The sequence below is a fragment of the Trichosurus vulpecula genome, chromosome 9 (assembly GCF_011100635.1).
Source record: "Trichosurus vulpecula isolate mTriVul1 chromosome 9, mTriVul1.pri, whole genome shotgun sequence".
Classification (NCBI taxonomy): Eukaryota; Metazoa; Chordata; class Mammalia; order Diprotodontia; family Phalangeridae; genus Trichosurus; species Trichosurus vulpecula.
This window is the reverse complement of record NC_050581.1, coordinates 57,704,235-57,721,690: the sequence shown is the minus strand read 5'-3', so window position 1 is coordinate 57,721,690 and position 17,456 is coordinate 57,704,235. Positions and strand designations below refer to the sequence as shown.

Here is a 17,456-nt window from a genome sequence, read left to right as displayed (position 1 = left end):
CTGAATGACCAGTATTCTCCCCTTACCAAGCACCTTGTTCTTAACTACTTTGTGTTGATCTGTATTTATTCTCTTCATATCTATTCTTTACTCACCTATATATGTATTTATTGTCTCTCCCCATTAGAATGGAAGCCCTGTGAGAGTGGGTAGGGATGGGCTCATTCTCTGCATTTGTATTCCCAGCACTTGGTGCTGAATAAACCTGGCTTGCTGATTGTTTGGCATGCTTCACAGGACCAGAATTCAACAAGTCAGCTCTGCAGAGAAAGCATGGACAATAACAAGAGGTTTTTATTACCCATTTTAAAGTCAAAGATACTGAGGCTAAGACAATTTAAGTGACTGGTCCAGGGCCAAACAACTAGTGAGTGACCTAGGGAGTATGAGAATGCAGGTCTTCCTAATTCTAAGTCTGGTATTCTATCCTCTACCCCAGGAGTGGGGAACCTTCAGCCTCAAGGCCACACACGGCCCTCTAGGTCCTCAAGCTCAGCCCTTTGACTGAATCCAAACTTCACAGAACAAATCCCTTTAATAAAAGAATTTGTTCTACAAAACTTGGACTCAGTCAAAAGGCTGCACCCAAGGACCTAGAAGGCCACACGTGGCCACTCCTGCTCTGCTCTATCCTGCCATACATAGAAAGCACATTAGCTCACTTCTGAAGGGGCCAAGGCAGCTGACTACTGGGAGAAAGAGAGGCCTGTATTCTTAAGTAGAAAAGAGAGAGACTGGGGTCACTCTGACTAGGAGTAAAAATGTCCCCAGGTTGTTGGAATATCAAATTCTTAACCTCTCATCCTTATGTCAGTAGCCTCATACATCTCATTTAGCCAACCTGTGTCAAATCACTTACATTTGGCAAAGCTGAGGATGACAAACATTTCTTCCTGTAAACTGGAAATGCTTTGAAATGAGTAATTTTTTTCAAAGTCAGATTTTCATCCAATGCAATTAAATCAGAATTACATTACTCTTGATTGAGGTACTGGCTTAGTGCCTCATTCCCTCGAGATTGTGTTTTTTCAGTCTGTCTTCAGAGATGACTTAAAAATATAAATGCACGTTTTCTGGGTGATGCCAGATTTTTTCTTGTATGAAAACAACATAGGACCCAAATACCAACTACTTCTGGAATATCCATGATTTGCCCATAAGGCTTCAAGACATGAGTGCAAAGATCTCACAAAAGGCCATAAAAATGTGTATACAGGTACTAAATTCATTTGTGTAAGTGAATGGGGAAATAAAATTAAGAATACCTGTTCATACTCTAAAACTGTGGCACTTCTGAGCCATAAAAGTTATTCTCCCCAACAGCAAATTGCTTAGGTAGGTGCCTGGCTAGGGCAGCTAAGTGGAGCAGTGGATAGATTGCCAGGACTGCAATCAGGAAACTCATCTTCCTGAGTTCAAATCCAGCCTCAGACACTTACTAGCTGTGTGACCCTGGGCAAGCCACTTAACTCTTTCACCTCAGTTCCTCATCTATAAAATGAGCTGAAGAAGGACATGGCAAACCGCTCAAACATCTTTGCCAAGAAAATCCCAAATGGGGTCAATGAAGAGTTGGACACATTGGAAATGACTAAACAACAAAAAATGGCTAGCTGAAAGGCTGACCAAGAAGCAATGGGAAAAGTGCTTGGGGCGTAGGTAACTGGGAAGCCTTGAACAAATTACTTAAATGTCTTGGGCCTCAGTTCATTGTCCTAGAGCTGAAATGGACCATAGATGTCATACAGCCTAATTCCCTCCTGTTATGGATAAGGAAAATGAGCCCCAGAGAGGGTAACTTGCCAAATACTGGGTACTTATGTAACATCTCTCCCTTCTGGCCCCTACTCATACAGCCACAACCCTAGTTCAAGGTCACATTACCTCTGACCGGGGCTATTTTAATAGCCTCTTATTTGGTGTCCCAGGCTCAAATATCTCACTACTCTATTCTATTCTCCACAGACACACACCAAAGTGACCTTCCTAAACCACAGGTCCCTTAGTCAACAAAATGAATTGATCCCTATTACCTCTAGAATCAAATACAAACTCTGCATTTAAAACTTCACAACCTTTCTAGCCTTATCACACGGTATTCCCCTTCGTGTTCACGGCCCAGTCAAACTGGCCTTCTTACTGTTCCTCGTAAATGGGACTCTACCTCCTGTTTCCATACTTGAGTACTGATTGTACCTCATGCACGTAATGCATTCTTTTCTCAACCCACTTCTTAAGATAGAATTCCTAGTTTCTTTTAATTCTCAACTCAAATGCAACCTTCCACGTGAAGCTTTTCCTGACCTCTCCAGCACTGGTGTTGCTCCCACCCTGAAAATTTATCTTGTATCTATTTTGTGAACGTCTGTATGCGTGTACACGTTGTTCCCCTCCCCTGGTCGGGGCAGGAGCTGTTTCTGAGTCTTTTGTCTTTAATATCTTCAGTATCTAGGACAGCAGCTGGCACAGAGCATGGCCTTAAATGTTCACTGAGTGTTCATGGACACAGTTAAGTAGCAATTCTAAGATAAAACTCACATTTTAGTCTGTATCAACTCTGTCTTTGTTTCATCTGATGAGAACAGACACATCCTACACAACCTCCTTAAATGAATCCATAAAAATACAGCTTAGGCAACATAATGGGCAAGTTAGTTTCATAGATTTAATATTATAAATGGGCAATTAGCATTACAGCAGTCTTCACATATGGCATCATTTACAAAAACCACTGTAGGTACTTGAGAGCCCTCATCAACAAGATAACCAAGTGTGACTTCCCAAGGATCTCATCACAGGAGCATGACTTCTACCTCTAGGTAGAGAGGCGGTAGACCAAAGGTGAGGAAACGATATACATTTTCAGTCACAGCCAACATATTTATTTGTTTGCTTCATTGTCCTAATATGTCACAAGCAGGGGTTTCTGCTGAGAGTTGGGAGTTCTCTTAGGAAGAGAACTTTCTTCTTTAGGAAGAGTTAATGCAAAAAAAAAATGACCAATAAAACCCCTACTTTAAAAAAATTGAGATCTTTACACGGGATACAACAGTGACTGCATTAACCAGCTCACAGTGCAGTTGCAAGGTTCAAACGGGAATGTAGTGTTCATTCAACAAGCATTTACTATGCATCTAGTGCATGTCCAGCGATGGAGAGACGACTTTGGGCCTCCACGGGCTTAATACTTCAGAAGCTCATTTGCAGGTATGTAAAGCTACTTGGTAGCTTGCTAACATAAATCTGCCCCTTCCCTTTCTCGCGGTCCCTCCCTCTCCCCGATCCTAGTAAATTTCTTCTCTTCCCTCTTCCCCAACCCCCCCCCCCCCCCATCCCGGACAGGCGCAGTGGCTAAGCCTAGAAACCCTAACCGATGGACAGTTGATTACCTGTGGGGCTCGGGGCGAACCTGACTCTCACAGAGGAGCTCTGAGGTCCAGGGCCCCCGGAGTACCCGCGCCATCGCCCCGCCCCCCAAGGCGCCCGGGCCAAGCGGAGCTGGAGGAGCCCCAGGAGCAAGGCCGCCATGTGGAACTGAATGCACACGTGGCTAAACAGGTTCACTTCCGGGCAGGGTACTAGCCAATCCGCTCCTCGCTTCTGGAGGAGGCGGAGCTTCTCTTTAAAAGGACAGGGTCCCTTTTCGCCCAGTCCTAGGGAATCTTAGCTCCTTTTCGGTGGGAATAGTGTTCGTCGCCAGACAGTTACTTCCCACTCCTTTGGCCCGAACGAGAGGCGGGCTGCCATTAACCATCTAGGGAATAACGAAAGGAGAGGCAGAGAGAACTGGTGAGTCTCCATAGGAACCTCCACCTGTTTAAGGTGGGCGTGTGTGTGTGTGTGTGTGTGTGTGTGTGTGTGTGTGTGTGTGTGTTTTGTGTCTGTGTATGTGTGTGTGCGCGCGCGTGTGTACGTATGTGTGTGGGGAGGGGGAGAGTACGGGCCGAGACGGGGGCCAATCTCGTCTGCTCGGCGTTTCCCGGCGGCCCCCTCGCTGCGGTGGGTGTTGTACACAATCATCATGGCGGCGGCCGGAGCCCCGGATGGTGAGTATGGGGGGCAAGCTCGGGGAAGAGAGGACTGGCGGGCAGGCGGCCGGGAGCCGGGGCTGTGGAGGAAGGGGCGGAAGAGAGCGGCGGAGCCCCGGGGTGGGGGGAGGGCGAGCGAGCGAAGCGGAGAGGGCGGGCCGCCTGCCCGCGAGGAGAGGGGCCGGAGCCGGTGCCGCGGGCTCCCCTCGAGGGCCCTGCCCTGGAGCCCGGGACCCGGCAGGCGTCCTCGGGCCGCTTGGAGCCCAGGGCGGGCGAGGCAGGGGGTCGGCCCGGCCCCGCCCCTCCCCCCGCGTCCCGCCCTCATCCCTGCGCTGCGCGCGGTCCCCGAGATGTCGCCGGCGCCGCCGCCCCCTCCTCCTTCTCCAGCGTCGGCTCCCTCGGTCAGTCCCCCCGAGGAGCAGCAGGAGGCCAGGGCACCGGTGCCGCCGCCGCCCCCGCCTCGCACTCCGGTGGGTTTTGTTTCGCGTTTAGAAGTCGAGGAGCCCGGCATGGAAACGGATGCCCAGAAGCTGCAGCTCAACTGCGTGGACGCCGAGGCTGAGCCCTCCTCCTGCACCTCGTCCTCGGCCGCAGCCGCCACGGCCAAGGGCAGCCTGCAGGCGGACCAGACGCAGGGGGGCATAGCCAGTGCCCAGGCCTCGGTCAGCAACGGCGACGACGCCGATGCCGAGAAGGAGCTGGTGGATCTGAAGATCATCTGGAACAAGAACAAATACGACGTGCGGGTGCCTCTGGACAGCACGGGGGCCGAGCTGAAGCGCAAGATCCACTCCATTACAGGTAGGGGTCAGCCTGGACGGGAGCGGGGAGCGGCTGGACCCATGGACGTTGGGGCTTAGCCGCGGCCGCAGCCATCGCGCTTAGGTAGCGGCTTTAAAGTTTGCGAGGAACTTTACGATATTTCATTCGAGCTTGGCGACAGCCGGGGGAGGGAATGGTTCTTACGGCCCCCCATTTTACAGACGGAACCACTGAGGCTGAGAGAGGTTAAGTAACTTCCCCAGGCTCACACAGCTAGGAAGCGTCTGTGAGGTCACGTTTAAATTCAGGTCCGCCTGCCTCGGGGTGCACAATGCCTGCCCCCTAGCTCCCTCGTGCTGGCAGGGCCTGGGCACTGTGGACGACGCAGCTTCTCCTTGGGGCAGCGCCCTTAAATCTGGAGGGTCTGGGCGTTGATTTCAGGATGGCAAATGTGTGTGTGTGTGTGTATCAATGCATGAGAGCATATGTTTTGGGCCTAAATACCTCTGTATGCCTGTGTGTCTGATGTAAATGTCTTTATTTCAACATAATTGATTTCATTAGTGGTCGTATGTATTTACTTTTTGCATTTAAAAACATTCTGAGAAGAGGTCCATAGGTTTTACCTGTCAGTCAGAAGGGTCAAGGACATCCCCCCAAAAGATTATGAATCCCTGCTTCAAAACAAGTAACCTTTGCTAACAATAATTATAGTTCACTTTTTTAAGCCCACTTTAAGTTTTGCAAAGTACTTTGCAAAGGTTGCTTCATTTAATACTCATTTCCCCCCCAAACTCCATGAAATAGGTACAGTTTTTATCCTCACTTTACATGGGAAGAAACTGAGGCTTAGAGACAGTGACTCACACAGCATTGCACAGCTCATCAGTATATAAGGCAGAATTCAGACCTAGGTTTTATTGATTTTTTGAGTCCAACACTTTATCCAAGTGTCCTCCACATGCCAATTTTATGGGTGGAGGGAATCCCCCAAAGAAATAGAATCACCAGGTTGTGCTCCCCTCCACCACTACCCCCCCAAAAATCCTAATTAAATTAGATAGATCCAAATAAATTCACTCTTGATTTTATTCCTCTCTCCCATACTTAAGGTCTACCACCTGCCATGCAGAAAGTTATGTTTAAGGGACTTCTACCTGAGGAGAAAACATTACGGGAAATCAAAGTAACCAGTGGTGCCAAGATTATGGTGGTTGGATCTACGATAAATGATGTTTTAGCAGTAAACACACCCAAAGATGCAGCACAGCAAGAAGCGAAAGCTGAAGAGAGTAAGAAGGAGCCACTTTGTAGGCAGAAGGTTAGTGACTTATTAGTTGGTGCTGGTGCTAAGAATTTAGGGTTTGTGTCATTCCTTGGAGCCCAGCCTGTTGGTTCCATCTCTGAAGAAGCTTGTTCTTGGCTGTAGTCCATGATAGAAATCTGAAACAGCATTCTGGACATGTAGATCTTAAGTGAAGTTGAAACTGAGTGTTTTGCATCTTTGTTTCATCAGTTATAATTAGCATATCCAAAGACTAACTATATAAAAGAAGGAGACTTCATATTCTGTGTTGTGAGCTTTGAGTTGGGAGTAGTAATGTCTTCTAATATACCTTGACATGACCTTTACAAAAAATGAGTTGGCGATCTACATCCCTTTTCAGATGAGCATGCAAGGAAGTATGTCCAGATTTCCTTTGTTAGGTAAAATACCCGGAGTTCTTGCAGCCAGAAATAATAGCTTTCGTATCTGTGAGCCATTCCCCTAAAACTGTGAAGCTCCAGATGTATTTAAAGAGGCACATGAAACTTTGTGTATTAGAAATGTACTATGTATTAGAAATACACTGTGGTGTTTACCTGACCAAGGTAAACCAAAAGCTCTTTGTCTTTTATAATTGTTAGACTGACAGGAAAAGGCAATTTTAAATCACATTTAGATACATTTTTCCTATCCTGAATTCTCCTGCAAACTCTCCTAGCTCTCTTATTTTATTGTCCTGGGTTTTCTCTGCATCTTTTCTTGCTGTACAAATGTGTAAATCCATGAACCATGTACTCTCCTAATAATTAATACCCTAATTTTGTTTAGGTATAACATGTCATATCTTTTGTGAGCACAGTATCCCCTTAAATACAAGGTTTGCGTTTCTGACGCTGGCTTAATAAGCCTAAAGCTTTTCCCCATAGTGTAACCTTCAAAAGGGACACGTAAACCATGATTCAATTATGCTGTTAACATACTGACTTATTCTCCTGGTGTAGGTTATGAGGCATAACACTGCCTAATGAAGGGAACCCAGCCCTTGGACTTTTTTTTTTCACCCTCTTTAAGAATATGTTGATGTCAAGCTCATAGAAAATGGTTATTCAGGCATTCTTGCTGCTCATAGTTAGGGTTAGGTTCTTTGTTGTCTTCTATACTCTGAAGATCTGTCTTAATTGGAAAGAACTTTAATCTAAGTACTAGATGGAAGAAAGATGATCTAGGGGGAATGGTGAAGCATTATGTCTTCTCATTTAATAAGCATTATGTGAACAGTCTTAAAATATTGGTGGATGGGTAGGGCTCTCTGACATCCAGGCTATAGATTAGCATTTCTTAATTCAGTTTAAAGCCATCATATCTGCCTCCAAAGTCTTTGATAATCCATCCAAAAAAAAAAGGTGCAAACCATTTTCCAAGGAAAAAACCATTCACCCATGGACTTAAGAGTTTAACATGTGAAGAGACTTTCTCCATACTTTTAAAGGTTTAATCAAGTGAGAATGTTATTTTAGTATTTATTTCTGAGAGTCTCAAATTGACATACTACGGTCCTCTTGTATTTGTTTCAGCCAGACACATTTTGTATGCTTGTTTAGCCTGAGATCAGCTGAGGGGAGGCAGGGGAAGATCAGGGAAGCCAAGTTAACTTGAACTAGTCTTAAGGGGTACTAAAATTAAAAAAACAAAAAACTTACTCTCAAGTTTTCAACTATCTGGAGTCCTTTTAAAACAAAATATCAGGATAGGGATCTTTTTTTCCATATGACTCATCCAGAGATTTACATTTTGGGGATGATAAGGGCTGTGAAGAAGTAAATACCTAACTTCTGGCATGTTTCTCTGCATTGTAATTTCTGATTTCTGTTCTAGCAACACAGAAAAGTGTTAGATAAAGGGAAACCTGAAGATGTGATGCCTTCTGTTAAGGGTGCCCAGGTAAGCAAAGCCCCTTGACCCATTGTGGCCATTCTGAAATCTTGTGACCAATCTACTATGTTTGGTTTTCTGATATTCCTTCCAATCTTCCCCTCGATGGTCAGGGGAAGAACAGTCTTTATTGCCTGTATTCTATAGTTTGGTCCCTTCTTTGTTGTTTCTTTTGTCTACATGGCAGGCTTTACCACCTCAACAGTTTTCTTGTGTTTTCAGGAACGACTGCCAACAGTACCTTTGTCAGGCATGTACAATAAGACAGGAGGAAAAGTGAGACTCACCTTTAAATTAGAACAGGATCAGTTGTGGATTGGCACTAAAGGTAATCTGCTACTGACACTCATATTTCTTCAGAGTCAAATTGTTCCCGTTGCATATCTGACCCTCGTTCTAAACTAACCCCTCTTTGCTGTACTCTAAATAGTCCTCATTATTTTATTTGCTCCTTTACACATTTACGTTCAGTTGTACCCTTCTTTATTATCTTTTCAATCTCATGTTAGTGCCTCCTGATTAGGGATTCTCTTTCTAGAAGGGCTATTATATTGCCTACTAGGCGAGTGAGGCAGCTGTGCTATATAACAGGAAGCACTCTGGACTTGGATTCAGGTGAGAACTGGCTTTGAATCCTGCTTCCAGCTCTTAGCTTGTGTGACTGTAGACAATAACCTTAAATACCTGAGCCTTAGTTTCCTCAACTGTAAAATGGGGGTCATACCTACTTTTGCTGTGAGAGTCAAATGAGGTTATATAAGAAGTACTTTGTAAACCCTAAAGCACTATCTAAATGCTACTCTTAATTATCAGCATTATTCGGTTTAAACTGCATCTTTGCTGAGGTGATCATTGGGTAGATAAAGAAGAATGCCTCCTTCACACTGATTATCCCCTGGTAGCTCTCCTCCCAGTTGTTCTGAGAGGGAGAGAATAAGAATAGGCTAGGAGAGGAATAGGAAGAGGCCTCAAGGCCACAAGTGGCTTTCTAGGTCTTTGGGTGCAGCCTTTTGACTGAGTCCCAAGTTTTACAGAACAAATCCTTTTATTAAGGGGATTTGTTCTGTGAAGCTTGGATTCAGTCAAAGGGCAGCACTAGAGGGCCTCATGTGGCCTTGAGGCCGCAGGTTCCCCACCCCTGCTTAAGCTATTATGAATGCCCTCAGATCAGGCCTTATTGGTCTTCTAACATCATCTAATGTCGTCAGATTATAACTAAGGTCTCTTGTCCACTACTGTGCCACAAAAACCTTCCAAAGCTGCCTCCATTATTATCTGTCCAGAAATGATTTACAGTATCAGGCACCCCATCTTGTAAACTTCTTAGCAGAAGATGATTGGATTTAAATCTGGGTGAGCCTAGATATCAGACTGAGTGCTGGATATCATCATTCTGTTGATTCCTAAATCTAGGGTCACTCCCCAAACAGCTGACCAGATTCTGAAGCGTAGGTTGATAGTTTTTTCCTTCAGAACTGTGATTAATTAGCATAGAAAGTTCCCCAATGAGAAAACAGGTGGGTGGGTACCTAGGGTCATCTAGCCAGTATAGGTTAGAGTCAGAACTGGAAACCACATCTTCCATACTGCAAAACCAGCTCTGTCCACTGCACAGTACAGTCTCACTTTAAATAGAAACTTACATTTATATAGAGCTTTACAATCTATTGAGTGTTTTCTTCCCAGCAGCCCTGTAAGATAGGGTAGTGCAAGTATTAACTCCTACCTTACAGAGAAGGAATCTTAGGCTCAAATTGTAACTTGTCGAAAGTCACATGCCCAGTAAGAGACAACTGGGATTTAAACCCAGATTCTCTGATTCCTAGTAAGTCCATTGAACAACATCTGAGCCCCGCTACTGACTTTTTCAGGGAAGAATGTGTTAGATGTTGTAGTAACTAATTTGGAAAATATGAAATAGTAAAATGTTACAGCTGGAATGGGCTTTAGAAGTCATCTGTTCTAACTCGTTCATTTCATAGATGAGGAAACTGAAGTCCAGAGTAACTTTTTTTCCGCTAGCACACAGGTAATTAGTAACAGGACTTAGAACCCAGATCTCTTGACTCCCACTTTTTCTTCTGAGGCTTTGGCTATCTTTTTCCTTCTGTCTCTATTTTTGCAGCTATCATATGAATGTTTTGTTTGTCTGTCTCTATTTCTGTACCTACTCAGTGTCCCTTGGGTCTCTTTTCACTGCTCTTTCATCCTACCACCTATCTGTCATTGTTTCTTCGCTGCCATGCCTTTCCTGTCCTGCTATCCTACTTGCTCCTGTCCTTACTTGGCTTACCTTTGTATAGCCTCATTTTACTCCAGTTGCCACTCACTGCCCTCTTCTTTTCTCCTATTTGACCACCATTCCTAAAATTGCCATAAAACGTCTTTGGCCCATGTGTGATGCATGGTATCTGGCAGGTGTATGCTACATGAACTCTGAAAGATTTTTTAAGGTAATTTTTAATGTGTGTGTGCATGTCAGGGGTAGGGAGGAAGCAGGGGAAGAATGGGAGGCAGTTGCCTGGGGTAAACTTCTGAATAGAATAACATAGGATTTAAGGATGGGAGGAGGAAGAGTGATTGGGAGATGTGCATAAGTTAGACTTCCTTAGAAAGTTTTGGTCTGTGTCAGTCGAAAGTATTTAGTAAAACACTTGGTTCCTACCTCCCCTCCCTGACCAAGCCTGCCCCAGGCAGTAAAAGCACATCACACATCATTGGGTTTATGCAATAAGCATGCAAATATAGTGCTACATTTATTGAACTACAAACTGTGTTTAATTCCAACAGAGAAAATTTAGTCCTTATCCTTATTAAGATGGACTAAATACATATTGGCAAACCTGTTCATTATCTGGTGTTTAGATGACCTAACTGAACAGTTTTCTGTTTCTAAATGGTTCCTCTAAATAAGGTATACTTGGTACATTTGATAAAAAGGTTCTGTTTGACCTTTCTTAGAGAAGAGAATGGACATAAGGACAAGCTTTTGTGGGTGGAGAATAGTCAGTCTCCCTCAATCAGGGAGGGTAAAGTATTAGAACCACAAGTGTTATTAGAGAATCGTATGTCAGATTTACTGAAATTCGAGTGCCATTTAATAATCAGTATGATTCCTTTTAACTTAGAGCGAACTGAAAAATTACCCATGGGCTCCATTAAAAATGTGGTCAGTGAACCTATTGAAGGACATGAAGATTATCACATGATGGTAAGTAAGCTTCTGGCTTAGGAACAGAATATATTCAGCCTTTAATTCCACCAAATTGACACTTGGAATTTTGTCTGCAAAGGAGAAGGAGAACTGAGTCCTTGGAATGTACTGTTGGTGGTGCCCTTATGTTTCACATAATCCAGCTTCATGAACTTGTCCCAGGGAGGCTCATTCCTATTTTCTCCCCTATGTTGCATTGAGTCCTGTTGTTATAGAATAGGCAGATTTTTCCAGTTGTCTCCTAGAATATGTGTTTACTAACCCTTGTATTTGCACAACTTTGCTTTAAAACCAAATAAATAGATATGAAGAATAGCAATGGCTTGGGAATTTTCACTTTCAAGTTTGAGCCAAAAATAAAATACTAGGTTGGTATAAGGAAGTACTCCAGGCAATCATCTGTTTGCAATGCTGCTAAGGTATGTCTGTTTTTTTGCAATCTTCAGACAACAGTGATCTTGCTGTATGAGGTAAAAATGCATAGCAGTGTGCTTCATGTGATTTGGGGGGGCGGGGACTAAATAAACCTGTAGATCAATATTTTTTTTGGTATCCGGATACTGATTCAAAATCCTTCCTTGAATCCAAATGAGTTTCTTTGAAAGAATCATAACCAAGACTACACTGACTGAAGTGAAGGATGAAGTGATTCTATGACTAATTTAGACAAATCCTGCTCTTTTACAGAAATGGTCTGAGGATGGGCCATTGGAATAATGGCTACAAAACCATGTTACATTCTTCATGGAGACTGGGGGGTCTGGACAGGGGTGGGGAGAGAAAAGGCCGACTTTAAATAATGTTTTCTCTAAATTTCTTGGGCATTTGTCCCTGGATATGACCAAATAAGCGGGAGGTTTTTTATTTGTCTACAACTTTAATTGTGAAGGTTGTTTAGGATTTTTCAGCTATCACATCATAAATGTAGCAACATTAGCCCCCATCCCTCGGAAGGGATAAGGAAAGAAATATGATTCAGTGTGGAATGCTTTTTATGCCTCCATATTCACGGCTAATCTACCTGTTGTAGGATTATGGAGAGGGAATAGGGAGATCAACCTGGCTGCAGTCTCACTCTTAAGGATAAGGAAAAAATATATTTCCAGCCTGTCATGAGGCAGCCTTAGCATGAGTGCTTTCTGCTTCCATACTATCTTCCTCCAGCTTCCACTGCCACCATAATACTGGAAGAAGAATAGGGCTTAGATTGAACTTCAGAGACCATACATTTGGTATCTACCCCTCTCCCCCTGACCTTTGGCCAGTTACTTGGTACCAGGTGATTTGCTAGAGCTACAAATTAGCTTTTTTTACCTTATCAAGGAATTAATTTAGAATTACTGTCCTTTGTAGCTTTTCAAGTCTTACAATGAAAGTGATTTTCTAAATAAGCAATTTTAACATTCAAAAGGATTTCAAAGAAGGCTTGAAGTCTTACAAACTTTTAACTCAAATGACACCAATTAGGTCATCCCTGCCTAAAAACCCAGTATGTTGCCATGGAGAAACCCTATGTCTGGGTTTCATTTCTTTTCTTTCTGCTTTGAACATTATATTTGACCCAGGAATTCTACCTTTCGTAATCTAACCAAGAAAGACTCTTCTGGAATATTGAATCACAGGTCTAAAGGAATTTGCCCTTTTTGAATTTTGCTGGAAGAGTGATTCATCATTAGTGCATAGTGAGAAAAAATTTTTTCCACCATGTGTTAGGATCCTGCTTCTCTGGTGTCCCTGGCTCTGAAGTACTGCTTGGTTTCCTTTTTCCCTTTCAGGCATTTCAGTTGGGTCCCACCGAAGCCTCTTACTACTGGGTGTATTGGGTTCCAACTCAGTATGTGGATGCAATCAAAGACACTGTGCTGGGAAAATGGCAGTATTTTTGAAAGCACTTTCACCTCTGGCACAGGAGACTGACCCAAAGTGAAGGACATTGCTGGGAGAGGCCTGCAACATGCCCGGATTTCATAGTCCTGGAACTTTTATTAATTCAAATCTGAGGAGATATTGACTGAAGCCAGAGGTGATGTACTTTCACCATTAGTTTACTTTTAACTTAAAATTGCAAAATCCCTTCCCTTCAGTCAGCTTCAAACCATATTTAAAGTGAATACGGTGGAAATCAATAAATCTTAATTCAGAATGCGTCGTGTGGAATACTCTTAAGTGTTCTGAGAGTAGATCTGCCAATTTCGTTTAAAACAAAATGATCAAAATAAATATCTGGGTTTTTTAATGTGATTTGAACTAAAAAAAATATTTTCATAATCTTTGGTTGCAAATGGTTAATTTGGGCTGATTTGTTGTAACAGTTTGAGGCACATTTTTTTTTAATTTTCCTGCATATAAATTGTAAATGGTGTGCAAAGTTGGGGGAGCGGTTAGTAAGCCATATTTTTCTGGCCTTTGATTCGGGTTTGACCTGAACCCTCCCCTCCTCCTCAACCTTCTCCCTCCTACCTGCCCCCCCCCAAGCAAAATTGAGATTTTAATTTTTATTTGTAAATCCAAAGATGACTTATTTTTCCTTTTCTCTGTATTTTACTACCCCTTCACTTTTTATTTCCTGTGGCCATTTTGGTTCTTTCTATTGTGATGCTGACTGATCACACAGTGGGGGCTGCGGGAGGGGACACACCATTGGATTTTAAGCATTATATCCTACAGACGCTCATTTCGGGGCATAGTGACCCCAAAATCGCTCCTGTCCCTCATTCTTTCTTTTTGAAAACCAACTGCTCTTGGCAAAACATCTTGCCCTGAGGTTCCAGATTCCCGTGTAGGTCAGCTGCCACCTTTTAATGGCTGGCAGAATTGAGCAGCAATCCTAAAGTTTCCTAGACTATCTTGGGTGTGACCAGCCCATTGTTACGACAATTTGTAGCAGAAATGGGCACCGAGAGTCCTGAACAGTTGGAGGTTTTTCCCTGACATGGCCTATCACTCCATTGTGCTGGTTCATTTGGCCACTGGAGTAAAGAAGAACCAGGCTTGGTTCATATAAAACTCCCTGTCAGGTGGCAGTGAACTCAGGTACATTCCTATTTTTCTTTGGACATCATTTAAAAAAGAAATCTTAGGAAGTCTAGCTGTAACTTTAGTCATACTTCCTTTTTCTTTTTGTCATTCTGCTCACCAGCCATTAAGTTCAAGTGTCCTTTATCTCAGGTTCAGTCACACTGACCCTTTCTATCCTGGAAAGGTGCTTGCCATGAGTTGATGATATTTAAAAGACAAGACTGACTCCATTGGACCAGCATTGCAAGAATTGCCCTTCTCACGTCCCTTGTGCTCCTGGTATACTTGGTCACCTTTTTTTGATGGATTGATAACTTCTAAAGCTAGAGGGAAAACTCCTGTGCTTCTACCCTTTGCTGTTGTCTTTGAAATCCCCTCCTGTCAGATACAGGCCTCTGGGCTGGGTCTCCAAGCTTAACCTGTCAGCAGCAGCACACCTGACCTGCAGGTTTTAGGTGGCTCCCTTCTCAATGTGTAGAATATATTTTAGTGTGTGTTTTTGACTGAGAATGACTATGCAGTGTAAGCCAGTTGTGAGAGCTATTCTGTACCCTTCATGTCTAATGTGTAGTTTGGGAGTCCAACTCACACAGGAAGAATAATCTGCTGCTTATTATATTTGCAGTTGTTCCTAAGTTATTTAATGTATAAGAAAATCATTTTATTGTCAGTAAGGGCATAAATATTGTATATGTGTTGGAAGTTTCTTAGAAACTTTGTTTCCATCCTTTGAAAGTAGCAGTGACTGCAGCATTTATATATCAAATTGTATATCAATGTTCAGTTTCCCTAGCGGGGAGACAGTTATGGTATATGAAGGAAAGTCTGTATGTCTTACTTCTCAGCAGCCCATCAGTGCTGCATTGTACAGCTCTGCAGACCAAATGGGAACATAACAGCTAGAATTCTGGCATGAGCGTGGTCTTGGTTTTGACTTTCTCCATCTGTTGCATTCATTTCTTCATCTGGTGACATCATTTGAACAAGCATTTGTTAAAACCATGCTAAACATAGAGCACTGCGCTAACCACTGAGTAAGATAGGGAGTTTAGATAAAATTTGGTCCTTGTCCTCACAGCTCTTACAGTCTAGTATTCTCTGCATTTTCTTTTAAATCCACCCCTCCTGCCTTTTCTCCATTCTGCTTGCCTAAAATAATGTTTTCAGAGCCCCAGTGGTACTGCCTATGTTATTTCCCTTCATACTGTGGATGGCCATTTTCTGGAGCATCACCTCCACCCAGCTGAGCCATAGTATTAAAATTGTTCAAGTTATCCTCCGTATTCTGCCCTGTTCCTGAAACACAAACTGCTTATCTGCCTATGGTCAGTACACTAAGTAGGATCTAAGCTTGGGTGAGTGGTTTTGTTTAGGTGTGGGTGTGTGTCTGTGTCTTTTTTTTTTTTTAAGTGAAATGGTGCTTTTTCCTTCAGAAGTAATTATTATTACATATTATCTTACAATAATGTAAGTTACACCTTTTTCATATGGAGCTGTTCATAAGAGCCAGAGCTCTGTTTTAGGATGCCTGTTGCAAAGCTTCCTGCCTTTGTTAGAGAACATTGTAGGATTGACTAACTATATGGATGAGGATTTGTATGTAGCTCTGGGGAAAGATCTGTCTCAGGGAGAATAGACGTAGAACTGAAAGGAAGCCATGAAAAAGGTGTTTGATTTAAGTCTGTGCCCTTTTCGGCATGCAAAAGTATTACCATAAAATCAGATCTGTGACTGGCCTCAATAGGTTTATTCAGCCTAGTGGATTTTTTTTTTAATCAAATTTCTATACAAAGTGGAACCACAGCCCTTCTTAGGGGTAAGAGAATAGTTTCTTTCTTAGGATTATTTCTATATCTTCTCTCCCTCCCACTCCCACCCTCGGTCCTGAAATCTATATGAGAAAAGAAATGTTTTTTCTGAGTTTAGTTGATTTCCCTCAGTGTGATGAGATACATATAATAGCTTAAGGAAGAAAGAAAGATTTAATCTATCCTGACTTCAAATTTTATTTTGCTTCCCCTCTTATCTTTCCCTCCCCCACCCCTATTTGTTGGGGAAGATAGTGAAAGCTATGTAATAGAAGCAGATTTCTTCAGAAATGGAAGGAAAGCACATTTATAATTAGAGAGGCTGGATGGTCTCAGCTTGATGTCCCATTCATTTCAAAGATTCTTACATGCTTCCTGAACTTTCTGTTCTTTCCAGAATATTGATATCTGACCCTCTGTGTTACTTCTTACAGGCATAAAACCTTGGTTGAGTGCATTTTATAAGAGGACACAATACTAAGATCCCTACGGAGGGCTGGCTACTTTCCATTCTGTCTCATTTGGCTTGTAGGATTTTGAGCTCTTTGGTGTTAAGCGAATCTCAAATATAGAACTTTTTTCCTGGTAGCAGTACTTCATTTAAATTGAAATTGGACTAAGTTAAGGATGCACTTTGTTGGAATGCTTGAGCAGTCTTACCAAGGTGGGTTAACAGAAAGCCAAGCCTTCTGTCTGTAATGAATATGATGTTATTACATAGACTTCTTAGGGAGTTGCTGCTTTTGCATTAAGAGGGCCAAAGAGATGAACTTTCCCACATTGCCACATCTGTAAAAAGTTGCCATATTTCAACAAGAACTCTTTCTTCTAGCTCTAAAATGTGTCTTATTGAAGCAAACCCAAGTATAGTGTCCTAACTCCCCTCCCCTGTGTTTGGTGTGCCAATTAAGCAGTGCTGGGTGGGCTTTCTTTGGGCAGTCATCATCCACAACACTTTTTTTTTTTCATCATTGGTCTTATTCATCCATCTTGTCTTAGAGAAAAACATTTTTTTTTCTTAGTGTCATGGGGCTTACAGAAATTCATCTCCTGATAGGATTGGTTCCTCTGAAGTTAAGGGGTCAGGAGAGCTGTGATGATGCAGCACTTGATGGCTTTACCTTCTAGGCTAGGTGTGGCTTCAGTGATTGTGATTTCTGACTGCTTTCTTACTTTCTAAGCAACTTATTTTTTATTTCTCAAAAAGAACTTCCGCTGCAGAATTATTTGAAAATGAAATAGACATAAGTACCACTTGGATGGTATTTTTATTTTATTTTTAAATAATCAAATGCCTGTTTGGGGGTAAATGAAAAATATTTAGTCTATTAGATTTGCACTGCTGGATTTTTTAAGTGTAATCTCTACTGGTTATCTCATTGTTTATTCTGTAAGATTAGTCTTACCAATTAAAGTTTGATAATTAA

General features: G+C 42.7%; 2 protein-coding genes across 3 annotated transcripts in view; one reads left to right on the top strand and one right to left on the bottom strand.

Moving 5' to 3' along the window:
- EARS2 (glutamyl-tRNA synthetase 2, mitochondrial) overlaps positions 1–3,747 on the bottom strand; it is a 16,121-nt gene extending 12,374 nt beyond the window's left edge. Inside the window, 1 exon segment of the mRNA XM_036737586.1 lies at positions 3,390–3,747. Within this exon segment, the coding sequence (XP_036593481.1) occupies positions 3,390–3,747 (358 nt within the window).
- On the top strand, positions 3,630–17,456 carry UBFD1 (ubiquitin family domain containing 1). Of its 2 annotated transcripts, none has more exons than XM_036737588.1 (7): positions 3,630–3,789; positions 4,521–4,829; positions 5,903–6,111; positions 7,933–7,998; positions 8,212–8,317; positions 11,118–11,200; positions 12,979–17,456. In XM_036737588.1, the coding sequence occupies exons 2-7, from the start codon at positions 4,538–4,540 to the stop codon at positions 13,087–13,089; spliced, it is 867 nt and encodes a 288-aa protein (XP_036593483.1). In that variant the 5' UTR covers positions 3,630–3,789; positions 4,521–4,537; the 3' UTR covers positions 13,090–17,456. The 2 variants fall into 2 exon arrangements, with proteins under 2 accessions (XP_036593483.1, XP_036593482.1); XM_036737587.1 differs by lacking the exon at positions 3,630–3,789 and adding an exon at positions 3,967–4,046.